The 24,563-nt window shown below is 39.5% G+C and overlaps 2 protein-coding genes and 1 long non-coding RNA gene across 6 annotated transcripts in view; 1 reads left to right on the top strand and 2 right to left on the bottom strand.

Annotated features, from left to right (window-relative positions):
* SIAH1 (siah E3 ubiquitin protein ligase 1) overlaps positions 1-14,286 on the top strand; it is a 31,287-nt gene extending 17,001 nt beyond the window's left edge. The window contains exons 2-3 of one of the 4 annotated variants that reach the window (XM_019456018.2): positions 11,713-11,790; positions 12,340-14,286. In XM_019456018.2, coding sequence (XP_019311563.1) covers positions 11,778-11,790; positions 12,340-13,190 — 864 coding nt within the window. In that variant the 5' untranslated portion in view covers positions 11,713-11,777 and the 3' untranslated portion in view covers positions 13,191-14,286. Of the gene's footprint in view, positions 1-7,786; positions 7,810-9,194; positions 9,814-11,712; positions 11,791-12,339 lie in introns of those variants that run through there. The other 3 variants (XM_019456020.2, XM_019456017.2, XM_019456019.2) reach the window with 3 other exon arrangements.
* Positions 14,287-19,308: 5,022 nt separating this feature from the next.
* Positions 19,309-24,563, bottom strand: part of LONP2 (lon peptidase 2, peroxisomal) — a 102,654-nt gene continuing 97,399 nt past the window's right edge. The window contains exons 13-15 of the mRNA XM_019456016.2: positions 23,444-23,651; positions 22,822-23,012; positions 19,309-19,721 (exon numbers count right to left, since the gene is read on the bottom strand). Of these exons, the coding sequence (XP_019311561.1) occupies positions 19,500-19,721; positions 22,822-23,012; positions 23,444-23,651 (621 nt within the window). The 3' untranslated portion in view covers positions 19,309-19,499. The remainder of the gene's footprint in view (positions 19,722-22,821; positions 23,013-23,443; positions 23,652-24,563) is intronic.
* Positions 20,892-22,815, bottom strand: LOC128778040 (uncharacterized). Its single transcript, XR_008423366.1, has 2 exons — positions 22,389-22,815; positions 20,892-22,168 (listed from the first exon to the last, which is right to left on the bottom strand). It is a non-coding gene; the product is annotated as an uncharacterized LOC128778040 (long non-coding RNA).

Raw genomic sequence — 24,563 nt, 5'->3', positions numbered from 1 at the left:
AATTTGGCTATTCTCCTAGATGTGTAGTGGTATCATCTTGTTCTGATTTGCATTTTCCTGATGACCAGTGATGTGGAGCACCTTTTCATATGCCCATTTGCCATCTGTATATCTTTGGTTAGGTGTCTCTTAAGGTATTTGGCCCGTTTTTAGTTGGGGTTGTTAGTTTTATTGTTGAGTTTCAAGAGTTCTTTGTGTATTTTGGGTAACAGTCCTTTATCAGAGAAATCTTTTACAAATATTTCTCATTCTCTTGACAGTGCCTTTTACAGAGCAGAAATTTTTAATTTTAATCAAGTTAATGTGTTTGGTGTTGTTCTTGAAAAGTCTTTGCTAAACCCAAGGTCATCTAGATTTTCTCCCTTTCTAGGAGTTTACATTTAGGTCAGTGATCCATTTTGAGCTAATTTTTGTGAAGGGTGTGGGATCTGTGTCTAGATTCATATTTTGGTGTGTGGATATTGAATTGTTCTAGCATCATTTGTTGAAAAATCTGTCTTTTCTCCATTGCCTTTGCTCCTTTGTCAAAGATCAGCACAGATCAGCACACTTATTTTAAAGTGAATTTTTAATCTCAGGTGTGAATTCTCTTTGTGAATTCATTTAAGTAAATGCATTCTACTTGTAGGGACACCAGGGATAAGTGAATTCTGGTTGTATACATATGCCATTCCTTCTCCTTGGAATCCTTCTTGCTGTTTTACTTGATTTAGTCATTCCTTCAAGAAATATTTAAATTACCTAGTCTGGGCTTGGTACTGTCCTAGGTGCTGGAGACATGAGAGTGAACAAAACAAACAAGGTCTATTCTCATGAAGTTTCTCAGTGCAGAAGTTCTGAACCAAAAATGAATGGTTCAGGGATCCTGGGAGTTCTCAAGGTCCTTTCAGGGTCAAAACTTTTTTTTCACAATAATGAGACATGAGAGTACAGTGGAGTTTCCCAGAGGGTACATGGCATGTGGCATCTTAACAGATTAAATGCAGAAGCAGATAATGAATATCCAATTGCATTTTATTGCATCAGACATTAAGAAGTGCAAAAATGTGAAACATAGACATTCTCCCTATGAAAATATTTTTCATAAACACTTAACGTGTAATGGATTTTTACATGTACTTTATAATGATATTAAAATAAAGAACTACTTAAAAATTTATTGGATTGAATTTCTAATATAGCAGAATAATATATTCTAATATAATAATATATTAGAAATATGTAAATATCATACGTATAAACCACATAGACGAAAAGCTCTTTTGGGGGCCTTAATAATTTTTAAAAAGTACTGAAAGTACTAAGTAATAATTTTTTAAAAGCAGTGAAGACTAAGTTTTTTTTTAAATGGCCAGGTAGGCTTAAAGGGCTTAGAAGTCACAGGGTCAGCTAATTGCTTTCCATTCTAAAGCAATTATTGGCAATATGTAAATGAAGGGTGTGACTATGGTCCAGTAAAACTGCTTACAAAAACTGGCAACTGGCTTGCAGTTGTAGTTTGCCAACCATTGGTATAAAGTGTTCCTGATACCAAAAACCTTGAGAATTACAGTTGTGAGTAAAAAGTTGGTGGTGTAGTTGGGAGGGAATAGGGGAGAGAATAGACAATAAGTAGTTAGAATTTCATTTTTTTCCTCACTGTTTTAAAGTTTATTTTGAGAGAACACATGTGTGCATGTGGGCAGAGGAGGGGCAGAGAAAGGGGGAGAGAGAACCCCAAGTTGGCTCCATGCTTTCAGCATGGCTCCAACCCACAAACTGTCGAAATCAAGAGTCAGATGCTTAATTGACTGAGCCACCCAGGCACCCAGTAGTTGGAATTTCAAATGGAAATAGATATTGTGAAGACAATGAGAAGGGTCATTTGGCCTTTAGATAAATCGATCAGGAAAGGTGCCTTAAGGAGCTGACTTTAGTTAACTGGTTACTTGTTCAGGACTTGACTAGGTATCATCTCTTCTCCTTTTCCTCCACCTCCTGCCTCCTCCTTCTCCTCTAAGTTTAATTTATTTTGAGAGAGAGCACAAGCAAGGGATGAACAGAGAGAGGGGGGAGAGAGAATCCCAATCAGGCTCTGTCTGGACTGTCAGCGCAGAGCTCAATGTTGGGCTCAAATCAAGAGTTTGATGCTTAGCTGACCTGAGCCACCTGGGTGCCCCTCATCTCTCTTTTTTGATCTCTCCTTGCTAATTAGGGATCCCTTTTGCATTGGGAGGCAAAGGAAAAGATAGTTTAAGTATATATATTTTTATATTGAATGTTATTAGACTTAAAGATTAATTTTTCAAGTTGAATTATAAAATATCTAAAGCATATTTGCTTTAAAAGGATTGAGGAAATTATACAGCCTAACTTAGAAAATTGACCTAAGTTATGTGACATTAAGCACGTTCTTTCTTTATAATTCTTCTTTTCTGAAATTGAGAGTTGGTTAAATTTCTTCCAAGTTTAAAATTTTCTGGTTTGTTTGTTTGCCTTGCCCTACATTGCCATTTGTCTCCCTCCCCCATCCCTTCTAAATCTTCCCTGATCAGATAAGCTCCAGCTTCCATCATTTACTAATTAATTCTATGATCTGAAACCTTTAATTTGTAAATTTATTTTCTTATTCTTGAGGTAGGGGATAGATGCTGAATTTGGAAGTTCATTGAAATGGTTAAGTCACGGTTGTATGTAAACCTTTGAGAACAATACCTGGAACATACTAGGTGTTTAATAAATGTTTGGGGCAGCTGTTTGAAAGAAAATGGAGGAAAGTCTCTACTTTTCCTTATTTAGCTTGCTGACCCTAGGGCTCCACTGAGACTGGCAAGCTCCAGTGAGAGGCATGAAAATTAAAAATGAAAACTCCTGTAGAGGGGTTAAGGAAGTACAAGAGCAGTATAATCCAGATTTATGTATCCATTCCAACTTTAGGGAAAGGACATGGAAACAGCTATTCCTGCCATCAAAATCTCTGTTCCCTTGTTGAAAAATGCTTTACCATATCAAGACATAAGTAATTTTATTTATTTATTTATTTATTTATTTATTTAAAAAATTAATGTTTATTTTCTGAGAGAGACAGAGTGTGAGCAGGGGAGGAACAGAGAGAGAAAGGGAGACACAGAATCTAAAGCAGGCTCCAGGTTCCCAGCTGTCAGCACAGAGCCCGATATGGGGCTCGAACTACTAACTGTGAAATCATGACCTGAGCTGAATGAAGTCAGATGCTTAACTGACTGAACCACCCAGGCACCCAAGACATAAGGTAATTTTAGCAAAATCAAATTCATGAATTAGAACTTAATGAGTTCTTTTGGAACGCAGTGCAAAAACAAAGATTGGAATTATGAGGGGAAAAATATGTGATTGGAAGATAGATCCAGCAGAGAGAGTCAATATCAGAATTATGTGCAGAAAAGAACCGAGTAGATGGAAAGGATTAAAGAATAATTAGAAATCCACAAAGGTGAAAGATTTGAGCATTTGGATTGAAGACTCACCTAGCGTTTTGTTCAGCAAGTGCTGATGGCACATATTTAGATGTTTTGGTGATAATTTCTTTCAGAGACCAGAGCCACCTGTCGGGGGACATGTTACCTGCAAAGGAATAAGAAAAATGGCATAAATTTTTCTTCTACATCATTATATGTCATAAGACTGTGAACAGAATTTAAGAATTTTTATAGTTCTTAGGGGAAACGGGTGTGTGACAAGAATGGTAAACTTGTGCAGTTTCTATAAGAGCTTCAGATTGCCAGGCCCTGAGGCGGTTTCTGCAAACTTTCTTGAGGTGTGTTGGCTGTATCAAAAAATGAACCATAATTAAGGATTCAGGGGGAAAAAAAGATAGGCATTTGCCTTTTTTTTTTTTAAGTTTTTATTTTAATTCCAGTTAGTTAACATGCAGTGTTATATTTCAGATGTACAGGATAGTGATTCAAAACTTCCATGTGTCCCCTGGTGCACATCACAAGCACAGTCCTTAATTCCCAAGGATGGGCGTTTGTTTTGTGATATAATTGTGAGAAATGAAACCAGAATTGTTGCAGTTAGGTTTAAATGATTGTTTTGACACAGTTTTGAAGTTTCATACAATCTTTACCTTGGCAGGTGGGAAAGGGGAAGTTTTACTATTAAGCCTGTTAAAAGCGGGCTTCCCTTGTTTTGCAAGATGTTAGTACTTTCATTCTTGATGTTCATAAATTGTAGGTTTGATATAAAATGAAAATATGATAATTGCTAGTAAAATAGAATTAGGATGTAGAACCAGGTGTCCGACAACTTTCTGCAGTGAAGACATGGTTGTACTGTGACCTCCCCGACGCTCCCACTAAAAGAGGATGCAGAGACCTTGTTGAGAAAATGGAAACTCTCAGATTGAAACTTTCTTAACTTTCAACTTCCTGAACTAGACATCTTCTATCTTCTCTGTTCTTACCATGGAGAAAGTATTTCTTCTAACGAAGTCTAGTCACTCTGTCTTGTCTTGAGTTTTGAATCCCTCGTCACCAAAAACTTTATTGTTCCATTTCTTGGGATTATCCTCTTTTCTGGACTCATCATTCACTATATCAGCATTCACTATATTCTGGTCCCTCCCATTTCAAAAAAAAGAAAAAAGAAAAACAAAACAAAAACAAAACCCAAGCCGACAACTACCCTGGACCTTTCAGCTACTTCTTAACTTGCCTCTTTCTATAGCCATGCTTTTTAAATTTACACAGCATCCTGTTCAGTCTCTTTTGGTCTGATTTACACACCGACCTTATTTCCAAGGTTGCTTTTGCAGAGGTCACCAGTAACTTCCATATCGCCAATCCACGAACACCTGTTTGGTCTGATCATATTTGACCTCTCAGCAGATTCCACATGGTTGACTGTGCCATTATTTTTACTACTTCTCACTGTAGATTTTTTATTGTTTATGTAATTGCACTTTGCCAAAGTTTATACTGTTTGCATTCTAATTTGTAATTCTAATGCCTATGGTTGGTGGGCTTATTTCCATGTTTAAATGGAGTCATTAACTAACTTTAATCCTTTTAAAAGATCACCATTTCTAAATTGCTTATTTTGATTCATTGCTTATTTTAAATAAAGTAACAAAGGTTCATGGGTGCTATATTCCATGAGTTCTTGAATGTTTAAGCATGTGTGCTTGCTACCTTTATTTTTTTTTCTGATTACAGAAATAGTACAAGCTCCCTATAAGTATATAATAAAGCATAATTTATTCTAATATTTGTACATGTATCAATAGATCTTCTTCTTAAGTCTGTACCTTCCCTTGACTTCTGAGTTACTGCCCTTTCCTCCTCAGTTCTTTTAGGCTTTTGCTACTCATGTTAGCCTCAGCCAGCAATTGGCCACACCTACGGTTAAAAATTTAGAGTCTCAGGCCCAGCCTTGGCATAATTCTGATTCTGAATCAGAACCTGCATTTTAATAAGATCCCTAGATGATTAGTGGGCACGATAAAGTTTGAGAACTGCTGCAGGCTAAGGGCCACTGCCTCTCTTTAAGGAACCCTTCAATCTTTAAATCTTGGCATTTGTCTTGTTTTAGGCAGGCTCCTCATTCTGTGACTTTAGATGACATTGTATGTTAATCCTCCTCATCTGCACCTTGAGCTCTTCTGTCAACTGCTTTTCTGCTTAAACATCTCACTCCCACTTTGCATGTCTTCTGTTACTGCATTTCAGTATCTAGCACAGTGCCTAATGGGTTCTGATTCAGTATGTGATGCTTTTTACTGGGGTGGAAGTCTCAAAATAGAGTGATTTCAACAGTGAAAAGACAGATGTGTAAAAAGACAAATGTGTACTTTGCTTTACACATTTGAATTAGGGTTTGCACTTTCCTCTCCATTTATTGGGCTGTATCACCTTTGTTCAGACTTTGTTTTTCCAGCAGCCTTTTACCAGGTCTTTGTCCTGGGCTTTCCCCATTTCAAATCACCAGTCTTACTAGACATATAAATAACTCTTCTTTTGTAGCAACAGAGTTTTCAGAGTTATCTTCAGGAAAATAGAGCTTTTAGGAAAATACATACAATTTAAGTTCCTGTTATTACTTTGCTACAGTTTTGGAAATTAAAATAGGTTGTTTAATTTTTTTCTTAGCATCATTGTTTTATAACAGTGTTTGATTTTTTTTTTAATTTTTGGCATTTTAAGCTGTTAAATTTTTAAGGAGACTTGTGTTAGGTTTAATTTTGTCAATATGTGAGAAGTAAATCTTAAAAAATGATTTTTAACATAACATTTTCTGCATATACCCTTTACAATGTCAAAATACAGAAAGTACCTCTTTTTCAAAAAGGAGTTGTAATTATAAAGAAAGGAAAACACTCTAATGTTTCAATGGAAGAGTTTTATTTAACTCATTGATTCCTAACAGAGCAAATACATAATCTGAACCTGTACTTTATTTTTACAGTGAGTATTATTATATTTATTATTAATTATATCAGTTCTAGGAATAGTTTTTGGAGAAGTAAAGGAGGTCTGGTGATATTTGCATCCTGTCTTTTTTACTAAATTAAGAATGCAAATTTTACTTCTTATTTTGACAATTGTTTTCACTTCACCACTCTCAATCAGGCTAATCTTGATAAAGCGGTTTATTTATTGCCCCCTCTGAAGAAAAAAATGCCAAAAATCACACATCCATATCATGACCCAGCCAGTACCTCCCATGCATGTTGTGTTTGAAACTTGCTTTACAATAATACACTAGTCGTTTTTCCCTGTGTGACTACATTTCTCCATTTTAAATGTTTCCTTTGAAAAAAGTAACTGTATTAGCTTCCTGTTACTGCTGTAACAACATTTCCACAAGTGTTAGGATGCAGACATAGTTGAGAGGGGCATTATTTGCCTGCTGTAGTAACATTTTGTAAACTGCAAAAGGTTGTTATATATTAATTACTAAGCATGAGGTATGACTAATCAGAGAAATTGTTCATCAGCCCTTGATAAAAGGAAACCAAGGTTCCCGCATGAAATTGATGATAAAAGTTTAAGTCCAGGGGAGCCTGGGTAGCTCAGTCAGTAAAGTGCCCCACTTGGGCTCAGGTCATGATTTTGCAGTTCCTGAGTTTGAGCCCCACATGGATTGGGCTCTGCACTGATGATGCAGAGCCTGCTTGGGATTTTCTCTCTGCCCCTCCCCCACTTGTGTGCGCACGTTCTCTCTCTCTCTCTCTCTCTCTCTCTCTCTCTCTCTCTCTCTGAAATAAGTAAACTTAAAAAAAAGTTTACATCCATCTACTTTTTATAGTATGTTAATGTGACAAAGTAATGGTTAAATGCTCTGAAATTACTGAGATAGCATTAAAGGCTGATTATAAAATATTTCAATGTGGATTAAAATTTATTTAAACTTTATACCAAACTGGGCTTGAGATGTAGGCTTTAGAAAGTATAGGTAATACAGGGGGTGAATCACTGGAATCTACTCCTGAAATCATTATTGCACTATATGCTAACTAACTTGGATGTAAATTAAAAATTAAAAACAAAAGAAGGTGTAGGTAATAGGTCACTCTTGCTAAATTTTGTGACTTTTTAACTTTGTATTCTGTGGGTTTGTCTTAGTGTAATGTAGTTTTTGTGAAATTTTCAGCTCTGTAAAACCAGTGTAAATATTCTACCTGGTCGAGCAATTCTATTAAGGTTTATTGTGCTAAAAATTAAATTGCAGTTGATCTTTGGCAGACATGGTTGATCATCTTTACAAAGTAAACGTATCTTTTGGAACCCACACTTTCTAGGTTTCTTGTTGATGAACTCAGGCGAGGCAAGCAACTTTGGGAGGTGTCAGGTGAATACTTACGTATTTTGGACTATGTACCATCTATGATATACATAAATACCCATCTCCCTTGGTCCAGACAAAAGCTATGTGAGGCTGGAAATACTGTCCCAGTTTTACAGCTGAGCAGGTGGTGAAGACTAGGTTTGAATCCCAAGTGTGTGTAGATGACTCCAGAATGCTTCCTCTTTTATTGTCCTGACTCACTTGTTGAGTGGTTTGTCTGTAGATTAATGGTTTTCAGATGGTGCCATAAGGCTCTGTACAGATCCTTGGAAGTTTGGGAAAAAATGATTTTTTTTTTTTTTTTTCTTGAATCAATCCTTCCCTTTGACTTGTTTTTTATATTTGGGTTTGGAAAGAGTTGCTCTGCCTAAAACATTTGAAGCTTCCTTCCCTAGAAACCTGAGACCTATCTAGAATGAATATGTATCAGAAAATAAAAATGTAAGTAATAGTAATTTATATTTGTTAGCACACAGACTGTATCTGTTTTCAGTGATCTTTCTATTCCTAATGATGTTTTGTGTAGCTTAATGTTAAAATAAGTTTGAAGTGATCGAATGTACTCTTAATAGGGTGGGGAAGTGATTAGAATTAAAATTTGATGTGGAAAGTGGGTAAGCTACAATTTACTGCACAGGGTTCTCTTCCCACTACCAGCTCCGGCCGTGTTTAAAGGCTGCTCTATAAGCATGATGTAATGACAGGTTAAACCCCTGAGTGTACTACCTGACGCAGTGCAAATCTGAGGCCCAGGACTTTATTGGGGCACGGGTAATGCTTCTTTAAAAACAAAACAAGCTTCTCTGTTTAATGAGGCCATTTAAGATGCTTTTCCCAGAGTGGGAAGAGAAGATAATCTCCGTTTGGAGGTTGAAGAAGGAATTTAATATGGTTATGTGTGTTTACTACTCTCACTGTAGTTTTTTCAAAGGGAGAGAGGGTGTTTTAAAGTATGGTGCCCACAGGGGTAGAAGTGAAGTGAGTTAGAAATTGAGGAAATATGGTAGTTGACATCTGGTAAATAGTTAATGAAGAGAGGAGAGTGCTTTCATTCTATAAACACTTAAGTGTTCACGGTTAACCAGCCACCGTGGTGGCCATATATTTCCCATATACTCTCTGTAGGTCTTAGTTTGAAATCATACCAAATTGTTAGTATCTGTTTTGTTCTACAAAAAGGCATGTTTCCGCCTAAATGTAAGCTGGTGGAAATATGCTGAGGTGTGCACATTGTTTTTGGGGGTCCAGGGCTGGGTCTGAGTTGCACAGCGCAGTGCCCTGGAGCAGTCCCGGAGAAGTCCTGAGCTGGGAGGGCGGAGCTTGTGGGCGTACCCACCGCGTCCGCCCCGCCCCACCAGCCCCGCCCCATGCTAGCTGCGGCTGGGCGCTGCGAGCCTAAGGCCCGTTGGCACTGTGGACTGGAGCAGGCTTTCCCAGCAGTGGGCAGGCCCCAGCCCCAGGCTCCGCGTGGATCTCCCCGCGGGCCGGACCCTGCAGTGACTCCAGAGCTGGCTCCAAGAGCACGCTTGCTCCAGCCTCCTCGCATCCTAAGGCCCTGTCCTTCCCCAGAGCTGGTTAGCTAATGAATCAGGGGAAGACAGACTTCCAGGACCGACAGTTTAGGGCCCAGTAGAAGACGGCTCGGTGATGGCGCCCATTTTTGGAAACACAGGCGAATTTGAGCTCGCATGGAGGTGTGGTCGATTCCTGTTGGGACGGGAGAGGCTTCATTTCTCGGCTGCTGCGGTAGCCTGTGCTTCTGAAGAGTGAATGGAGTGTTACAGAGCAGGGCACTTACCTTCGCTTCTTGAAAACTTGACATCGGACATGGTTAGGAACAGAAGGTGTCCAGGAGGAGCCTCTGTTACAAATCGTATTTGCTTCTGGGGGAAAGGCTCTGAGCTGCCTGGGTTCTCATGACCGGGAAGTCTACCTCACCTTTTCTGTACTCCTGGAGAGGCATCTTGCTCACATGTTTACCTGCAGCTGGGATAAGGAAAAGAAAAGGTATTGACATTAAGAGACTGACTGGGTTTGCTTAAACTATGAAATGGGAAAGTTGTAAGCCAGTGGAATCTGGATCAGGGAGTGGCTGCAGCATAATTGAGCTGGAGTTTGCAGTGATGTTTCTTTTGATCTGCTGTACTTTTCTCTGTTTAAACCAAGCTTCAGGTTACGTCATCACTCCTGCAGGGTTGTCCAAAGTCCCTTTAGTCCTTGATTCCAACTGCAGGGCTGCTGTAGGGTCAGGATTCTTTTTGTTGGAATTGGGTTCTACCTTTGGAGTTTGGGGAGGTTTTAGCAGCTGCTGTCCTGTAATATCTCCATTCACGAGAAATACTGGCCTCACTTCACTTGTTTTCATGCTTTAGATATGGATTTAAATCCAGCTTTCTATGGTGTTTGGGAGAATAATAAAGATACATTGTAACATAAGCCTGAATGATTGATGGTCAGTGTATAGCTATTTTGCTAGGTCAAGAAATCAAGCAAATATTTTTCTTGCTTATATTTTCCTAGTTGTATTAATGTTGAATACAAATTGAGTTTATAGTCCCTTGATGTAATTAGCTGTTTTGGTTTAGGGATTTGAAAAGGCATTGGTAGATTAGACTGTTTTGTGCTCAGGGAACCACTTTCCAATTACAATGTTGCTCACTTAAGTGAGCAGTATAAAATAGGCCATGAAAACAAGCATACAGCATATATACGGGGTGTTTTGGCAATGCTAAGCCCATTGTTTCACAAGTGATGGAAAATGCACACAGATCATCATATGCACAAAGAATCTTACACCTGGGTTATACAGTGTTTCAGATGAGAATTGATTTCTGTTGTCCCTAAGTGCATGTGATAAGACACATTATGATGGAATTCTGCAGTTTTATAAACTCTTGAATTTTAGAATATTAACTTTAGTGACTGTGGGATTAATCTTTTTTTTTTTTTTTTTTTTTTTTTTTTTTGCCACTCTGAGCCCTCCATTGAGGTGTCTATCCTTGAGTAATCTGGAACCCCAATTGCATTTATATGGTCACATTGGTAACCAGCATTGGTTTTCAAAGTTTAATTCTTTGCAACAGAATAATGATTATAATTGGGAAAACATTAAATTTTAGACAGTTTTCATTTTGTAGAAGTAAGGCTTATACAGTTACTAGGAATATACTCTTAGGACATCAGTAGACATCTTTTGTTACCCCTGAGATAAATAAGACCTGGTATCCCAGCAAAGGTAGATTCATGGAAAAGGTGTTTGCTTTATCTTTCATTTAGTCTGACAAGTTAGTTATATTGTTGTCATTTCTTCAAGATGACATTTATCTCTTTTTTAAAAAAATTTTTTAATGTTTATTTTTGAGTGACAGAGAGAGAGACAGAGAACTAGCAAAGGAAGGGCAAAGAGAGAGAGAGAGAGACAGAATCCAAAGCAGGCTCCAGGCTCTGGGCTGTCAGCACAGAGCCCAATGCAGGACTCGAACCCACGAACCATGAGATCATGGCCTGAGCCGAAGTTGGAAGCTCAACCGACTGAGCCACCCAGGCTCCCCGACGTTTATATCTTGAATAATTACTGCTGTGCTGATAAATGCTTCCACAACACTGGTAGGGTACAAGGAATTCTTAATCTGTTGACTATACTGTCCCCAATGTTGTGTCTCTCTCTGGTGCTTTTATCTTTATTTACCTTCTTTTTCTTTTTTGACTCTTCTTCCCCTTTGCATACTATATCTGATTCATATTGGGGAATGGAATTAGACTGGAAAGATGTACTTTCTCTAAGTACCAGACTTAGAACTTTTGAAGATGGCCCTCCATTTCTCTTCTCTTCCCCCCACTTTTTGAGGTGTGGGGCACTGATCAGTGGGAAATAAGGTTAATACCTAGCTGATGTTAATGTTCTAGGGGAAGACTTACTAGAGGAAGATGGATAATGGGATGGCAGCAGACCCCCTCCATTCCCCAAATCTATGTCTAAAGCAGGTAACTGTTTACCATTAGGCGGTGTTAACCAAAGCTAGTGCCCTGGTGACCCTTTGGATCACTTGTAGTTCCCTGTAGCTGCTGGTGGCTGACTCAGAATGGGAAAGAAATAGACTGAGCAGGGGAATTGAACACAGAGACAGAGGGAGGAGAAAGTCCAGTCAAAACTGATCTGATTGGGCTTAAGCTACCTAAATGGTGTTTCTTAGTAGTTTATGGCCCAGTTTCTGTTTCAGCATTTATTCCATGTCGTCTAGTCCATCCAAGGAGATTTTTAATAGTTCTTAAAAAAGGAATTCTGCATGTGTTCTGGAACGTTTCGATAAAGAGCTTTGTCTGGTATACAACTCCTGATAATCAAAATGTGTAATTAGTGTAATTTATGGTTTTTAAATCCGGTGTCTGTGTTCCTTTTATCCTTTTGCTCACAGTACGTTTTGCATGAAACTTAAGTATTTCTGGCATGTAAACATTATTTATGAAACAAATGATAGTTGTAGTTATTTTTCTCCTGCCTCTTTTTATTTTTATTTATGGTTTTTGTTACAGAAATGAGCCGCCAGACTGCAACAGCATTACCCACTGGAACCTCAAAGTGTACGCCGTCCCAGAGGGTGCCTGCCCTGACTGGCACAACCGCATCCAATAATGACTTGGCGAGTCTTTTTGAGTGTCCGGTCTGCTTTGACTATGTGTTACCACCCATTCTTCAGTGTCAGAGTGGCCATCTTGTTTGTAGCAACTGTCGCCCAAAGCTCACATGTTGTCCAACCTGCCGGGGCCCGTTGGGATCCATTCGCAACTTGGCTATGGAGAAAGTGGCCAATTCCGTACTTTTCCCTTGTAAATATGCCTCTTCTGGATGTGAAATAACTCTGCCACACACAGAAAAAGCAGACCATGAAGAGCTCTGTGAGTTTAGGCCTTATTCGTGTCCGTGCCCCGGTGCTTCCTGTAAATGGCAAGGCTCTTTGGATGCTGTAATGCCCCATCTGATGCATCAGCATAAGTCCATTACAACCCTACAGGGAGAGGATATAGTTTTCCTTGCTACAGACATTAATCTTCCAGGTGCTGTTGACTGGGTGATGATGCAGTCCTGTTTTGGCTTTCACTTCATGTTAGTCCTGGAGAAACAGGAAAAGTACGACGGTCACCAGCAGTTCTTTGCAATTGTACAGCTGATAGGAACACGCAAGCAAGCTGAAAATTTTGCTTATCGACTTGAGCTAAATGGTCATAGGCGGCGATTGACTTGGGAAGCGACTCCGCGATCTATTCATGAGGGAATTGCAACAGCCATTATGAATAGCGACTGCCTAGTCTTTGACACCAGCATTGCACAGCTTTTTGCAGAAAATGGCAATTTAGGCATCAATGTAACTATTTCCATGTGTTGAAATGGCAATCAAACATTTTCTGGCCAGTGTTTAAAACCATTGCATTCAGTTTCACAGAGAATAAGGCACCCATCTGCCTGCCAACCTGAAACTTTTGGTAGGTGGAAGCTAGACACATGAAGGTAAATAAGAGGAAAGGCTGTTAAATACAGGAAACAGTTGCATGTAGTAACACTAATATATTTAAAAATAAGTCAACAGTAAACCACTGAAAAAAATATATATATACACCCAAGATGGGCATCTTTTGTATTAAGAAAGGAAGCATTGTAAAATAATTCTCAATTTGTGTTGTAGATTGAGTGTACTGTTGAAAAATATCGGGTTTTTGTTTGTGTGCCTGCAAGTTTGTGTGCGTGTGTGCGCGTGTGCGTGTGTGTGTGTGTGTTTTTCTTTAACCGACAAGCCATGTTGAGTGGTCTTGGACCACTGCTTTTCCCTTTGTGAGTCAATACATAGTGCTGCTGTGTGTGTATATTTTTTTGTGTGTATTTGCTAATTTTTATTAATTCTAGTTTTTCATTAAATAAATTTGACTTTCTTTTCTGTAATTCAGGTTTTTCCTCACTTTATTTTGTACCTTTTTAAAGTTAGTGTCTTTTTGATATGCATAATTGTTTATGGTAAAGTTTATACATATGTGTTCAGTACGTATTTTCCTTTCCCTCATTAATCAGTTCATTAGAAATATTTTCAATTCAACTCTTTTGTGAAGATATGAATTCCAGAAAGGAAAGGTAACATCAGAATTATCAGGAGGTATTTAAAGCAGTTATAAGATGGTCTCTGTCTCTGTCTCTTTTTCTCCACTTGAGTCATATCTTTGAACTTATTCTTTAAAAGGTTAGGGAATACTGATTTTTTTTTTTTTTTTTTTTAATTCTGGAAAAAAAATCAGGCTTTTTTCTTCCAAGTATCTTGGACAAATCACTTGTTTAAAATTTGTTCTTGTATTTATTGGTTTTGCAAAAGAAGGCATCGTCTTAGACAGTATTTGTAATCAAAAGCAAATCATTTGTTTAAAAAAAGGCAGTTTGCAAAAAATGTTTTTGGTCTTTTATAATTCTCATTAAAAGAATATCTGGCAAATTAAAAACTCTTAACGTGTCTGCTTTAGCTCTAAGTTTGATTAAAATCCAAATAGTTTTCCCATTCAATTCTGTACTTCATAACTGAAAACAGTGTGCTGCATTTTGAAGTGTGATAGAATTATTCTAAGCAAAAGAATAAGTATATGGCCTCCGTTACACAGTCTTGTTTTTCTTCCCTCTCGCTTACATTTGTATTCTCACAATTCTGTTAGGAGACTAATTGTAATTAGTTAAAATGCTGATCACTTTTTCCCCCTTAAGAAAAAGAAACACAATAAAGATGAGTTAGTGTTTCATAGCAAAATGGTTATGAGCCTGGGCTCTACAGCTGACTTCCAAGGACCTACATGCCGTTCTAGTTCTACTGTACTTATCAGCCATGGGACCTTGGGCCCCAGTTTCCTAATGTGTATGATAGGGTTAATTATGGTAGCTACCCCAGAGGGCGAGATGTGATACCTGTAAGTTAACCTAGAACAGTGCTTTGCACACAATAAGTACCCAGCAAATGTTAGCTGCTGTTATTATGCCTTTAACCAGAACTGTATTTTTAACTTGCTAATTACCCTGAGGCACCTGACAGGATTCTGAAATTGCCTTCTGAATGGCCAAAGATCATTTTATTTTGTGTGGCTTTTACAGGTGCACTGAACTTAGAAAGTCAGTTAAAATTAATTTGGACTACCCTCTTATCCCACCACCAATTCTGGATACCAGAATTTACTTCTGGTAACCATTTCCAGGAAATGAGATTTGTGTAGTCTTCCCTGACATAAGCATTATTTTTTGAATTGGTTGTAACATCTGCTTGTATAGCCATTTTTGTGGTAAAAGGTCAACCACAAAGGTGTATCTTGGTCTATTCCTGTTAGCATGTGTTTTTAGAAAAGCAGTTTTCCCTCCTCATTTGATGTATTGAATACTTTGGTGGAAGTGTATCATTTTGTTTTTAAAATATTTTGAAGTGTTTCTCGGATTATGAAAGTAGTGTGTCCTCAGTGTAGGGTTTAGGGGTTAGAAAATGGCACATTCAAGAGAGAGATGTAGGCATCCATTCAGAGATGACTGGGAACATTTTTATTTTTCTAGTCCTTTGTGTATTTACGTGTGTTTTGATCGTTTATAACCCCTTCATGCCCTCACACATAACACAGCCAGTGCATAATTTTAGACACCATTTTGGGAAATGTTTGTGAGGATTAATTATAATTTTATCCAGTTTCCTGATGTTAGATACTGCTTTGTCCAATTTATCCATGTAAATCTTTTCTGGCTATTTATAAATAACCTGTGAACATTTCTATATGTTTCCTGATTCTATCCTTGGGATCCTTTTTTTTAAGGTCTTGTTACTTTTTTTATCACTTTCTGGAGAGGTTTCAGTGGACACAGTAGCAGTGTGTAGGATTTTCTCTTTCATTGTAACCTCATGTTTTGCTATTTAATGCAAATTAAGATAGTAAATTTTGTCTACTATAGTAAACAAAATGTAATTTGACAGCTATAAGGTTGACATCTTAATCTTAACTATATTTTAAGTCATCTTCATATTCTTGGTCTAGAGGGATGATGAGATCTATAGCCATTTCTTGGTCCACTTGAGATTTTAATCATCTTTGTTATAATGAGTGTTCTTTCTCCTATTAATGCCCTGCCCTGTCATTTGGTGTCTTGGTGTTTTCTTTCAGGGAATTGTATAGGGTGGGATAGGTGATCTTCTTAAACTTTGTTCTTTTGCGTTTATACATACATGTATTTTTTAATGTTTATTTTTGGGAGAGACCGGGGGACAGAGGATTCCAAAGTGGGCTCTGCACTGACAGTGAGTCCAATGTGGGGCTCGAACTCCATGAACCTGACATCATGACCTGAGCTGAAGTCTGACACTCAACCTACCGAGCCACCCAGGTGCTCCTCTTTTGCGCTTACATTCTTAAACTTGAATTTGTTCTGTTGGGTTGAATCATGGGCCAGTTTTATATGTTGATTGTTGGAGAACAGTTTTTTGTTTTGCTGATTTTTATTATAATGATTAGTTTTTTAAGGCCCACATTTCTTTCTGCAAACTACATGTATGGGAGTGGCTATAGAAAAATCATCGTGTCCTCCTGCACTTAATTATGGGAAAGTTGACTTCATTTTAGTGGTTCCTAACTGGAAAATACGAAGTCTGCCTATTATACCCTCAGCACTTGATTACCCCACAACATGGATGGCATCTAGTCCAGTGAGCTCCTGGTGGCGTAGACATCACTAGGCACGGTGTCCAAAGATGGGTGTCCAAATCCTGTGCATTTCAAGCAGCCACTACCAGAGATGGCACTGGAAATGAAACCCATTTGCATCCCACTCTTACGAAGAGAATTTGTGCTATGAGCAGAAAGCAAGTCTTGACTGATGTCAAGGAAGAGAAGGAAAGAAGGAAATCTTTGTGTTTCACTCAACGCACACACATTTTTGCCCTTTCTCTTACACTAAAAAAATTCAGGTAGGTTTAGTAGCCTTTAAATACCACTCATATAACCAGGAGATCTTATTTGTAATCACAGATTTATAAACTGCTGTTAAATACTTTATGATCAGATGCCATTTTTCACTGTAATCTAAAGCACTAAAAACCTCTGCCCCTGATAATATGGTTAGTGGTCAGGTTCAAACAAAAGAGGCAGAATCAAGTAAAAAATGTGTATTCCTTAAGTAGACCATATAGAATTTCTTGATTACCAAGACACCTAAAGCTTTATTTAGTTTTCATACTTGAAGAGTTTTAAAAGCTCATACGTAAAAGGCATGCAGAGTACTGGTTAAATACATCCCAAGGCCTCTCTAGTCCTACTGAATTAGAATTTCTGAGTCAACATTTCCAATAAAATTCCCCAGCTGGTTGTGATAAAAAGGGTGTTTAGATAACACTTTAAACATAATGCTAGGAAAAAATACTCAACATCATTAGTCATTAGGGAAATGCAAATCAAAACCAAGAGATGCTACCTCACACCATGGGGATGGCTATTCCCAAGGTGGAAAAGTGGTGGCCAGGAGTGGAGAGACTGGGATCTGTGTGTATTGCTGGCAGGAACGGCAGATGGTGCAGCTACGGAGGAGAACAGTTTGGTGGCTCTTCACAGTTAAGCATGGACTCCTCCTAAGAACAGCAAGTCTACTACTGGGCATATACCCCAAAGAATTGGCCAGCAGAGGACATGGCTAGTCGTACACTCATTATTAGCAGAACTCTTCACAATAGCCAAGAGGTGGAAACAACCCAAAGTTTCAACAGATGAATGGGTAAGATGGGGCTCGTGCACACAGTGTCATGTTATTTGAAGAAATGAAACTCTGATGCATGTGGTCAGCATGGATGAACCCTGACAACACACTAAGTGAAGTAGGTCACATACGAAAGGTTACATAATTGGCAAATTCATGGAGAAAAGGGGGTGGCTGGAAGACGGGAGTCATGGTTCAGAGGGTAGAGTTTAGGATCATGAAAAAGCTCTGGATAGTGCTCGCTTCGGCAGCACATATACTGAAAAAGCTCTGGATATAGATAGTGGTGATGGTTACACACCATTGTGAATATAATTTCCCTGAATTACACACTTAAAACTGGCTAAAATGGTATATTCATTTGTCACCATAAAAACAAGTGAATGAAATGAGAAACCAAAACCAATCCCAGAGAAACAAAGGTCATACTGTTGAATAATGTCCTACACACCTGGGTTTTTGCCATTGGCTCTTTAGAAAGGTGCGTGCCGAAGCAGGGGGCGTGGGGATGCCCTACTGCTGCTCAGATGCGTACAAAGCTGCGTGTTCAGGACTCTTGAAGAACATGGGTTAAGTCCCACCGAAGCAGGGGGCGTGGGGATGCCCTACTGCTGCTCAGATGCGTACAAAGCTGCGTGTTCAGGACTCTTGAAGAACATGGGTTAAGTCCCACTTTGTGTTCTTTTGCTACTTCTGGGTGTAATGAGTCAGAGCGATCTGGGTATGGATCAGCTCCCTCTGGTTGCTGACAATGAACATTGTATTTTCCTCCCCCGTAAAGATGGCTGAGAAGTGTGAAGTCCTAACAGTGAGAGGATAGTCCGTGAAATGTTTTTAAATGCCCTGATGCTTGCTCTCGCACCAGCCATAAAGAACCCTAGATCTGGATGTGGGATTCCAGAACACATTACTGGCAGGTATTTAGGTAATTTGCAGACCCCATGCTCTTCTGAGGCATTCCCCAGTATCTACATGTGTTCCAGCATTCTGTTAACACAGGACTGTGAACGTCAGCATTGTTTGAACCTTGCATTCTCCTCAATCTTCACGGGAACACGGACTTCAGTACTATTGCTTGCATTTTACAGGTAAGGAAAAGCTAAGTAATTGGAAGAGCCCGACTTCCTTCCCCAGAGCCCGGATTAAGTCACAGGAGAAGGGACCATGGAAAGTACTGGATCTGGGAACTGGCACAGCAGACCGGGAACAGACGGGAAGTGACAAGAGTCAGGATACCAAGTTTGGGGACCCTCCCAGGGTGGATGGCTGCCTCTCTCTGGGAACCAGACTTCTTTTTAACATGATGTGTACTAACATGAGCCACCAGCCTGGTGTAAACGATCACTTTCTGACTGCCCCTTCCTTCAGCATTAGTGGCACCAGTACCAGGGTGTGTAGACCTCACCACAGCTTCACCTCCTTGAATAGTTTCCACAAAGACTAATGGTGATATTTTCATCTTTGCCCAGTACCCCTTCTATGTTGTTTTTGGGATTTGATAATGTCTCCCGGTGACTCTGCTAAGGTCTATACCAATGGTTCCCGATGTTGACTGTGCATCAGAATCCCCTGCAGGGCTTCCCAAAGCAGATTTCTGGGCCTTCACCACCCAGAGTTTGATTCAGGTCTGCTGGTGGGCCTTGAGAACTTACATTGCTATCAAGTTCTCAGTACAGATGCTCCCGTTCAGGCATCACACCGAGAACTGATGCTCTGTACCTCTCCAGGGGCAGTAATGATTCCACTGAAGACAAGAATTCAATTTTTATCAATCCGTTTATTCAATTAACATTTCTATAATCAACACCAGCCATTTGAGTGAGGTTACTGTCGTGATCATGTTCAAAGATTAGGGACACTTAGCCTACCTCTACTGGTATGAACAAAAACCTTTTCTGTGCCCTTTGGCACTTCATAACTTGCAATTCTGAAAAGTCGGGATTTGGGCCTACAGTTTGCTATTTAAGAGACCAGGTCTGGTCTTGACAATAAAGCCACCATCAAAAGCTGCATTAAGAACTTCATCCAGGCAGCTTGCTGTAACAAAACTTAAATCCTGTCGTACATTGCCCGGGATTTCTTCAAGGTCTTTTTCGTTCCTCTGAGGAATAATGACTTGCTTCAATCCTGCTCTGTGTGCCGCCAGCACTTTGTCTTTAATCCCACCCACCTAGGAGGAGAGAAGAAAGTTACTCAGATTTCTGGACATCCTCCGGCTGTGAAAAGATCCCTGACCCAACTTTTTTTCACAGCTATTTTAAAACGTCTAAATCATCTTCCATTTTGTTACAGCATGAGCTAGGAAAGCCATTAAAAAGGTTAATAAACAGTAAATTGTTTTACATTTCGTGTTCAGTCCTTTTAATGGGGGAAAATTCCAAATTTTCAGTAATGAGCACCTTTTATGTCCATGATCCCTTTTTGCACTGTCAAGGTTAATATTTATATTCCATTCTGTAATCAAAATCTTATCTATAGGTTCATTCTGAAAAAGCATTACATTATCTTGACCACAAATACCATTTCTATAGAGCTTAGTTGGGTGCCAGGATCTCTCCTTCTGTACAGGTTTAAAGCCATAACCTTTGTGCCACTTGATGAAGAAAATCTATCCCAAATGATCTAGGCACTTAGGTGGTTTTAAAGTATGTCCACAATGGTCCCTTCATAAAAGGTGGAGTCTAATTCCCCTCCCCCTGAATGTAGGTCAGGCTGAGTGACTCATAAATGGAATGTGGGGGAAGTGATGCTGTATGACTTTCAAAGTTAACCCATAGAAAATGAGAGTTGCTGCTGCTGCTGCTAGATCTGTCTCTCTTGGATCTCTTGCCCTGGAGGTAGCCAGCTGCCATGTTTGAGACCACCCAATAGCCCCCCAGAGAAGCCCTAAGGTGAGGAACTGGGGCTTCCTGCCAACCAGGACCAATCTGCTAGTCATGTGAGTGAACCATGTTGGAAGCAGCAGATCCCCAGCCCCAGTCAACCTTAAGATGACTGTGACTGGGTTGCTGTCTTGACTGTATGATGGGATCCGGAAGCAGAAGAGCTCAGCTAAGCCTCTCCTGAATTCCTGACCCACAGAAACCGTAAGAATAACAAACACCATTGTTTTGGGTGGTGTGTTATACAGCAATAGACTCCAAATGCAGCTCTCAGTCATACCACCCAGAACACATAAGCCCTGGAGACAGCTCTCAGAGCCCTCCAACCACCTGCACTGACACTGGCTGCTCCAGGCCCTCCTGCACAGCTATCCTCCTCTTTCTAGGCTCTTCGGTATGCTGCTGACGTACACTTTCCAAGTACCTTCTTCACAAAGAATCTAAGACAAACAGGCTCCTTGCATGTATGAAAATAACCATTTTACTTTCACATTTTATTGAAGGTGTATATGAGACTGGACTTCAAGTCATTTTCCATCAGAATTTTGAAGGGACCATACATCTGGTGTCACTGAGGAGAATGATGACAGAACTTTCTCCTTGGTTACCTGAAAGGCTTTGGGGACGACCTCCTTCTCCCAGCTGGTGTGGACCCTTTCAATCTGAAGATAACCTTCAATTCTAGGAAACATTCAATTCCATTTTCTGTCTACTAGAATGCCTGATAGCTCAATGTTGGATCTGCCTGCTTTTTCTATTATTTTTTTCTGAACAGTTCTTTAACTATTTCTAAAACAGTTTTAAATCCAAGTTCTGTCTTATTCTCTGTTCTTGAATCGTCTTTGCCAGCGTTAGCAAGTCTTTCTCTTAAATGCTGCTGCTTTTCTTCTGTCTCATGGGACAGGTTTAAAACTGGAGGCTTACTCAAACTTTCCCTGTGGGGCTTGGGAAAGCCTGGACCTGGTTGAGTGCAAGTGGAAGAACCACTTATTCTATGGAGATTTCTATGAATCCCCTCATTTTGTTTCCCATTTCTTTCCTGCTCTCCTGGTCTGTGCTTTCTGGTTATGAGCCTTTGCTTTTCCCAGATTCCTGCTGGGAAGACTGTCTCTATCTCCAATTGTTTCATCAGCCAGGATACTTTCTTCCAGAAGGTGGCTGAACTCAGCTGCTGACTCCCCGCTCATTTCTGAGTGCTTGTATTGCCTTCACTCTGCTTAGTCTACCATCTTGAACTAGGAGGTTGAAGAGTTCATGGTCTGTAAAGTATTTACATTTCCTATTACTAGCACAGCTAGTATTAACCACTATTAACCACCGTTACTGTCTCTTGGAATGCAGTTAATTCCTGGGTAAGGGATCAGACATTCTTTTTGAGTAGACCTACTAATGTATCATAAGAATAGGGTTTAGAATATGGTTGAATTCCTGGTTGAATTTTAAAAACTGATTTAAGTTTATTTTGAGAGAGTGTGAGAGACAGAGGGTGCATGTAAGAAGGGGAGGGGCAGGGAAAGGGAGAGGGAGAATCCCAAGCAGGCTCGGAGTTGTCATTGCAGAACCTGATGTGGGGCTCAAGAGATCATGACCTAAGCTGAAATCAAATCAGATGCTTAACTGACTGAGCCACCCGGGTGCCCCAGTTTTGGTGATCTTAATTGGTGATTATGATCTACTTTCACCATTACTTTATAAAATAAAGGTGCTCTCAGAATAAAGAACATAAGTTTCTTTCCTCATTGTGCTATGAACCTGCCCAAATTCTGTTATAGACTGGCACTGGTAATTAATGACTTAGAACCCTAAATGTTCACTCAAGTTCTCTGCATTTTATGTGTTTTTTTAGAAGTAGTTTAGGGTATGGCGGGGAGCCCCAAAGCTCCATATATATAAAGATATTTTGAGAATTTAGCCATTAGACAGGGCTAGTCTTTGTTATAGTTTCCATTTTATACTTATTTTTCTATAAATCTATCAACTACAGTAATCTAAATTATCTACAGGAGGTCTCACAGGAACTTAAAAGGTTGAAAAATTCGCTTAAAGTTTAAAAATAGCTGCTATCCTGTTTTACACAAAAGCTATCTAGTTAACAATTTGCTAACTACAACAGTCTCAATTCTTCACCTCAGTGGCTGACATCACCGATGACCAGACTGATACTTTTTTTCCCCTCACGAGTCTTCTTTCTTAGAAGGGAAAATATGGGGAAAATTGTCAGTTTTTCTTTTATTTCATCAATATTGAAAAATAGGAGCTAGTTACAAAGTATAAAAACTTCGTGTTTTCTTAAACGAAGGTATTTTTAGGAAGAAGGCAAACTACTATGAATTTAAACTTAAAATTAAAAAAATTGAAAACCATATAAATCACTTTCTTAAGACTTACTGGAAGAACGAGACCCCGCAATGTGATTTCTCCAGTCATGGCTACATCCGAACGCACCAGCCGCCCACTAAAAAGTGAGGCGAGACAAGTTACTATGGTAACTCCAGCAGATGGTCCATCTTTTGTGACAGCACCAGCTGGGAAGTGCAGATGGATGTCTGTGTTGTCAAGAAGATCAAAACTTCCAGAAGCTTAAAAAAGGAAATAAGGATTTTAATGTAGAAAAATTAAACCTGTTTTTTTTCCCTCTTAAAAAATAAAAAAGATAAAAACGACTGTTGTGGTTAAATGAATCCCTCAAAATATTAATGGGCATACTGGGCATATATGGGCATATAATCAGAGTGGGGGTCTGGAAGAAGAATTTCATTCTACTCTGAGTGGAGCTGAAAACAAACCCTTGGAATTAGTTCCTAGTTTAGGCACTAGCCAGATAGTCCTAAAATGGGAACTAGAATTTTCTAAGGGTGTTTAAGCAAAGGTTTATACTTTACTGGAGGTGTAACTGTTAATTTAAAGCTCATCTTAATCCTTGCCACAGAACTGTGAGATGCCTCCCGAATCACGATCCAACGGCTCTTCCTTGCTACGGCTGTACCTCTGCCGGGGCTAGGCCACTCACCATTGGTCAGATGGTATTTCTTCGCATTGCTGCGGAGCCAGCTAATCGCGAGATGGGCAGACTCCTTCATGACATCCCCTAGCTGGCCAGTCAGAGTCAGCTGACCTTCGCCATCCATTCGGCTTGCCTCCACAAACATGATTTCCCCACCTAAGGGGGTCCAGGCCAAACCTATTGCCACTCCTGGTTGACTCAACCGCTCAGACACCTTGAGAGAAAGGAGAAAAATGATCAGTTCAGTCAACAACAGCCATTACTTCCCGGCTGGCTAATCACGTTACCAGAGCCTACTTCTTCAGTTTAAACTGAACTCAAAGCTTCAACTCAAAGTACTTATTACTTCACATGATTTGAAGTCACCACTTAGGATGTGTGGCTTTCCGCCAGAAGAAAAACTAAACTTCCTGTTTGGCATTTATCAGAAACAATTTTACCTTAGAATATGTTGAATAACTTTAAGAGCCACATCTAGTTCCTGCCCTAATTTTGAAGGAACAAACCCAACTGTTTTATCTATGAATATTTTTATTAGGCTACATATTTATAAATACTCCAGAACCTACCTTCATTTGTTTCAGAAAGCAGAAGCCCTTTCTCAAATATACGTTTAAGAACCATTAGCTCCAGAAGACGAGTGTGAAGGTAGATATTAAAACCCTTAGATCTTCTCTGCCACTTTCCTTTCTCTGTTACTGCTGCAGAAACACTATAAAATATTACTTCATGATGCCCCAGATCCTTTTGCATGCGCTTAGAGGCCTACTGTGTGCCCTCACTGCCACTGTAAACTGAACGTGTCCACTTGCCCGAAACCACGAGCCAGGTGATGAAGCCAAACAGTTCATCCAAGTTATGAAAGCACATAAAACCTAACAGTACAGCTGAAACACAATCACCCTCTGAGCCTCCACATTTCTTATACTACAGAAGTTATCCGTATCAGGAACGGGGCACATGTCAACCCACTGCTAATGCAGATATGAAATTCTTCCACCAGAGGGAACATCCTCACTGAGAGCAGCAGGATCAATGATCTGAGTTTCTGGTTAAAGGGCTGGGTTGATGATCTTATTCCTTTTCCAAGGGGCTTAGATGGTGAAAATCTTGACTTTAGAATACT

This window comes from Panthera pardus, unplaced genomic scaffold (genome assembly GCF_024362965.1).
Source record: "Panthera pardus isolate Hobbes unplaced genomic scaffold, ASM2436296v1 HiC_scaffold_18, whole genome shotgun sequence".
NCBI lineage: Eukaryota > Metazoa > Chordata > Mammalia > Carnivora > Felidae > Panthera > Panthera pardus.
Note: the sequence above shows the minus strand (reverse complement) of the source record. Positions and strands in the feature narration are given on the sequence as shown.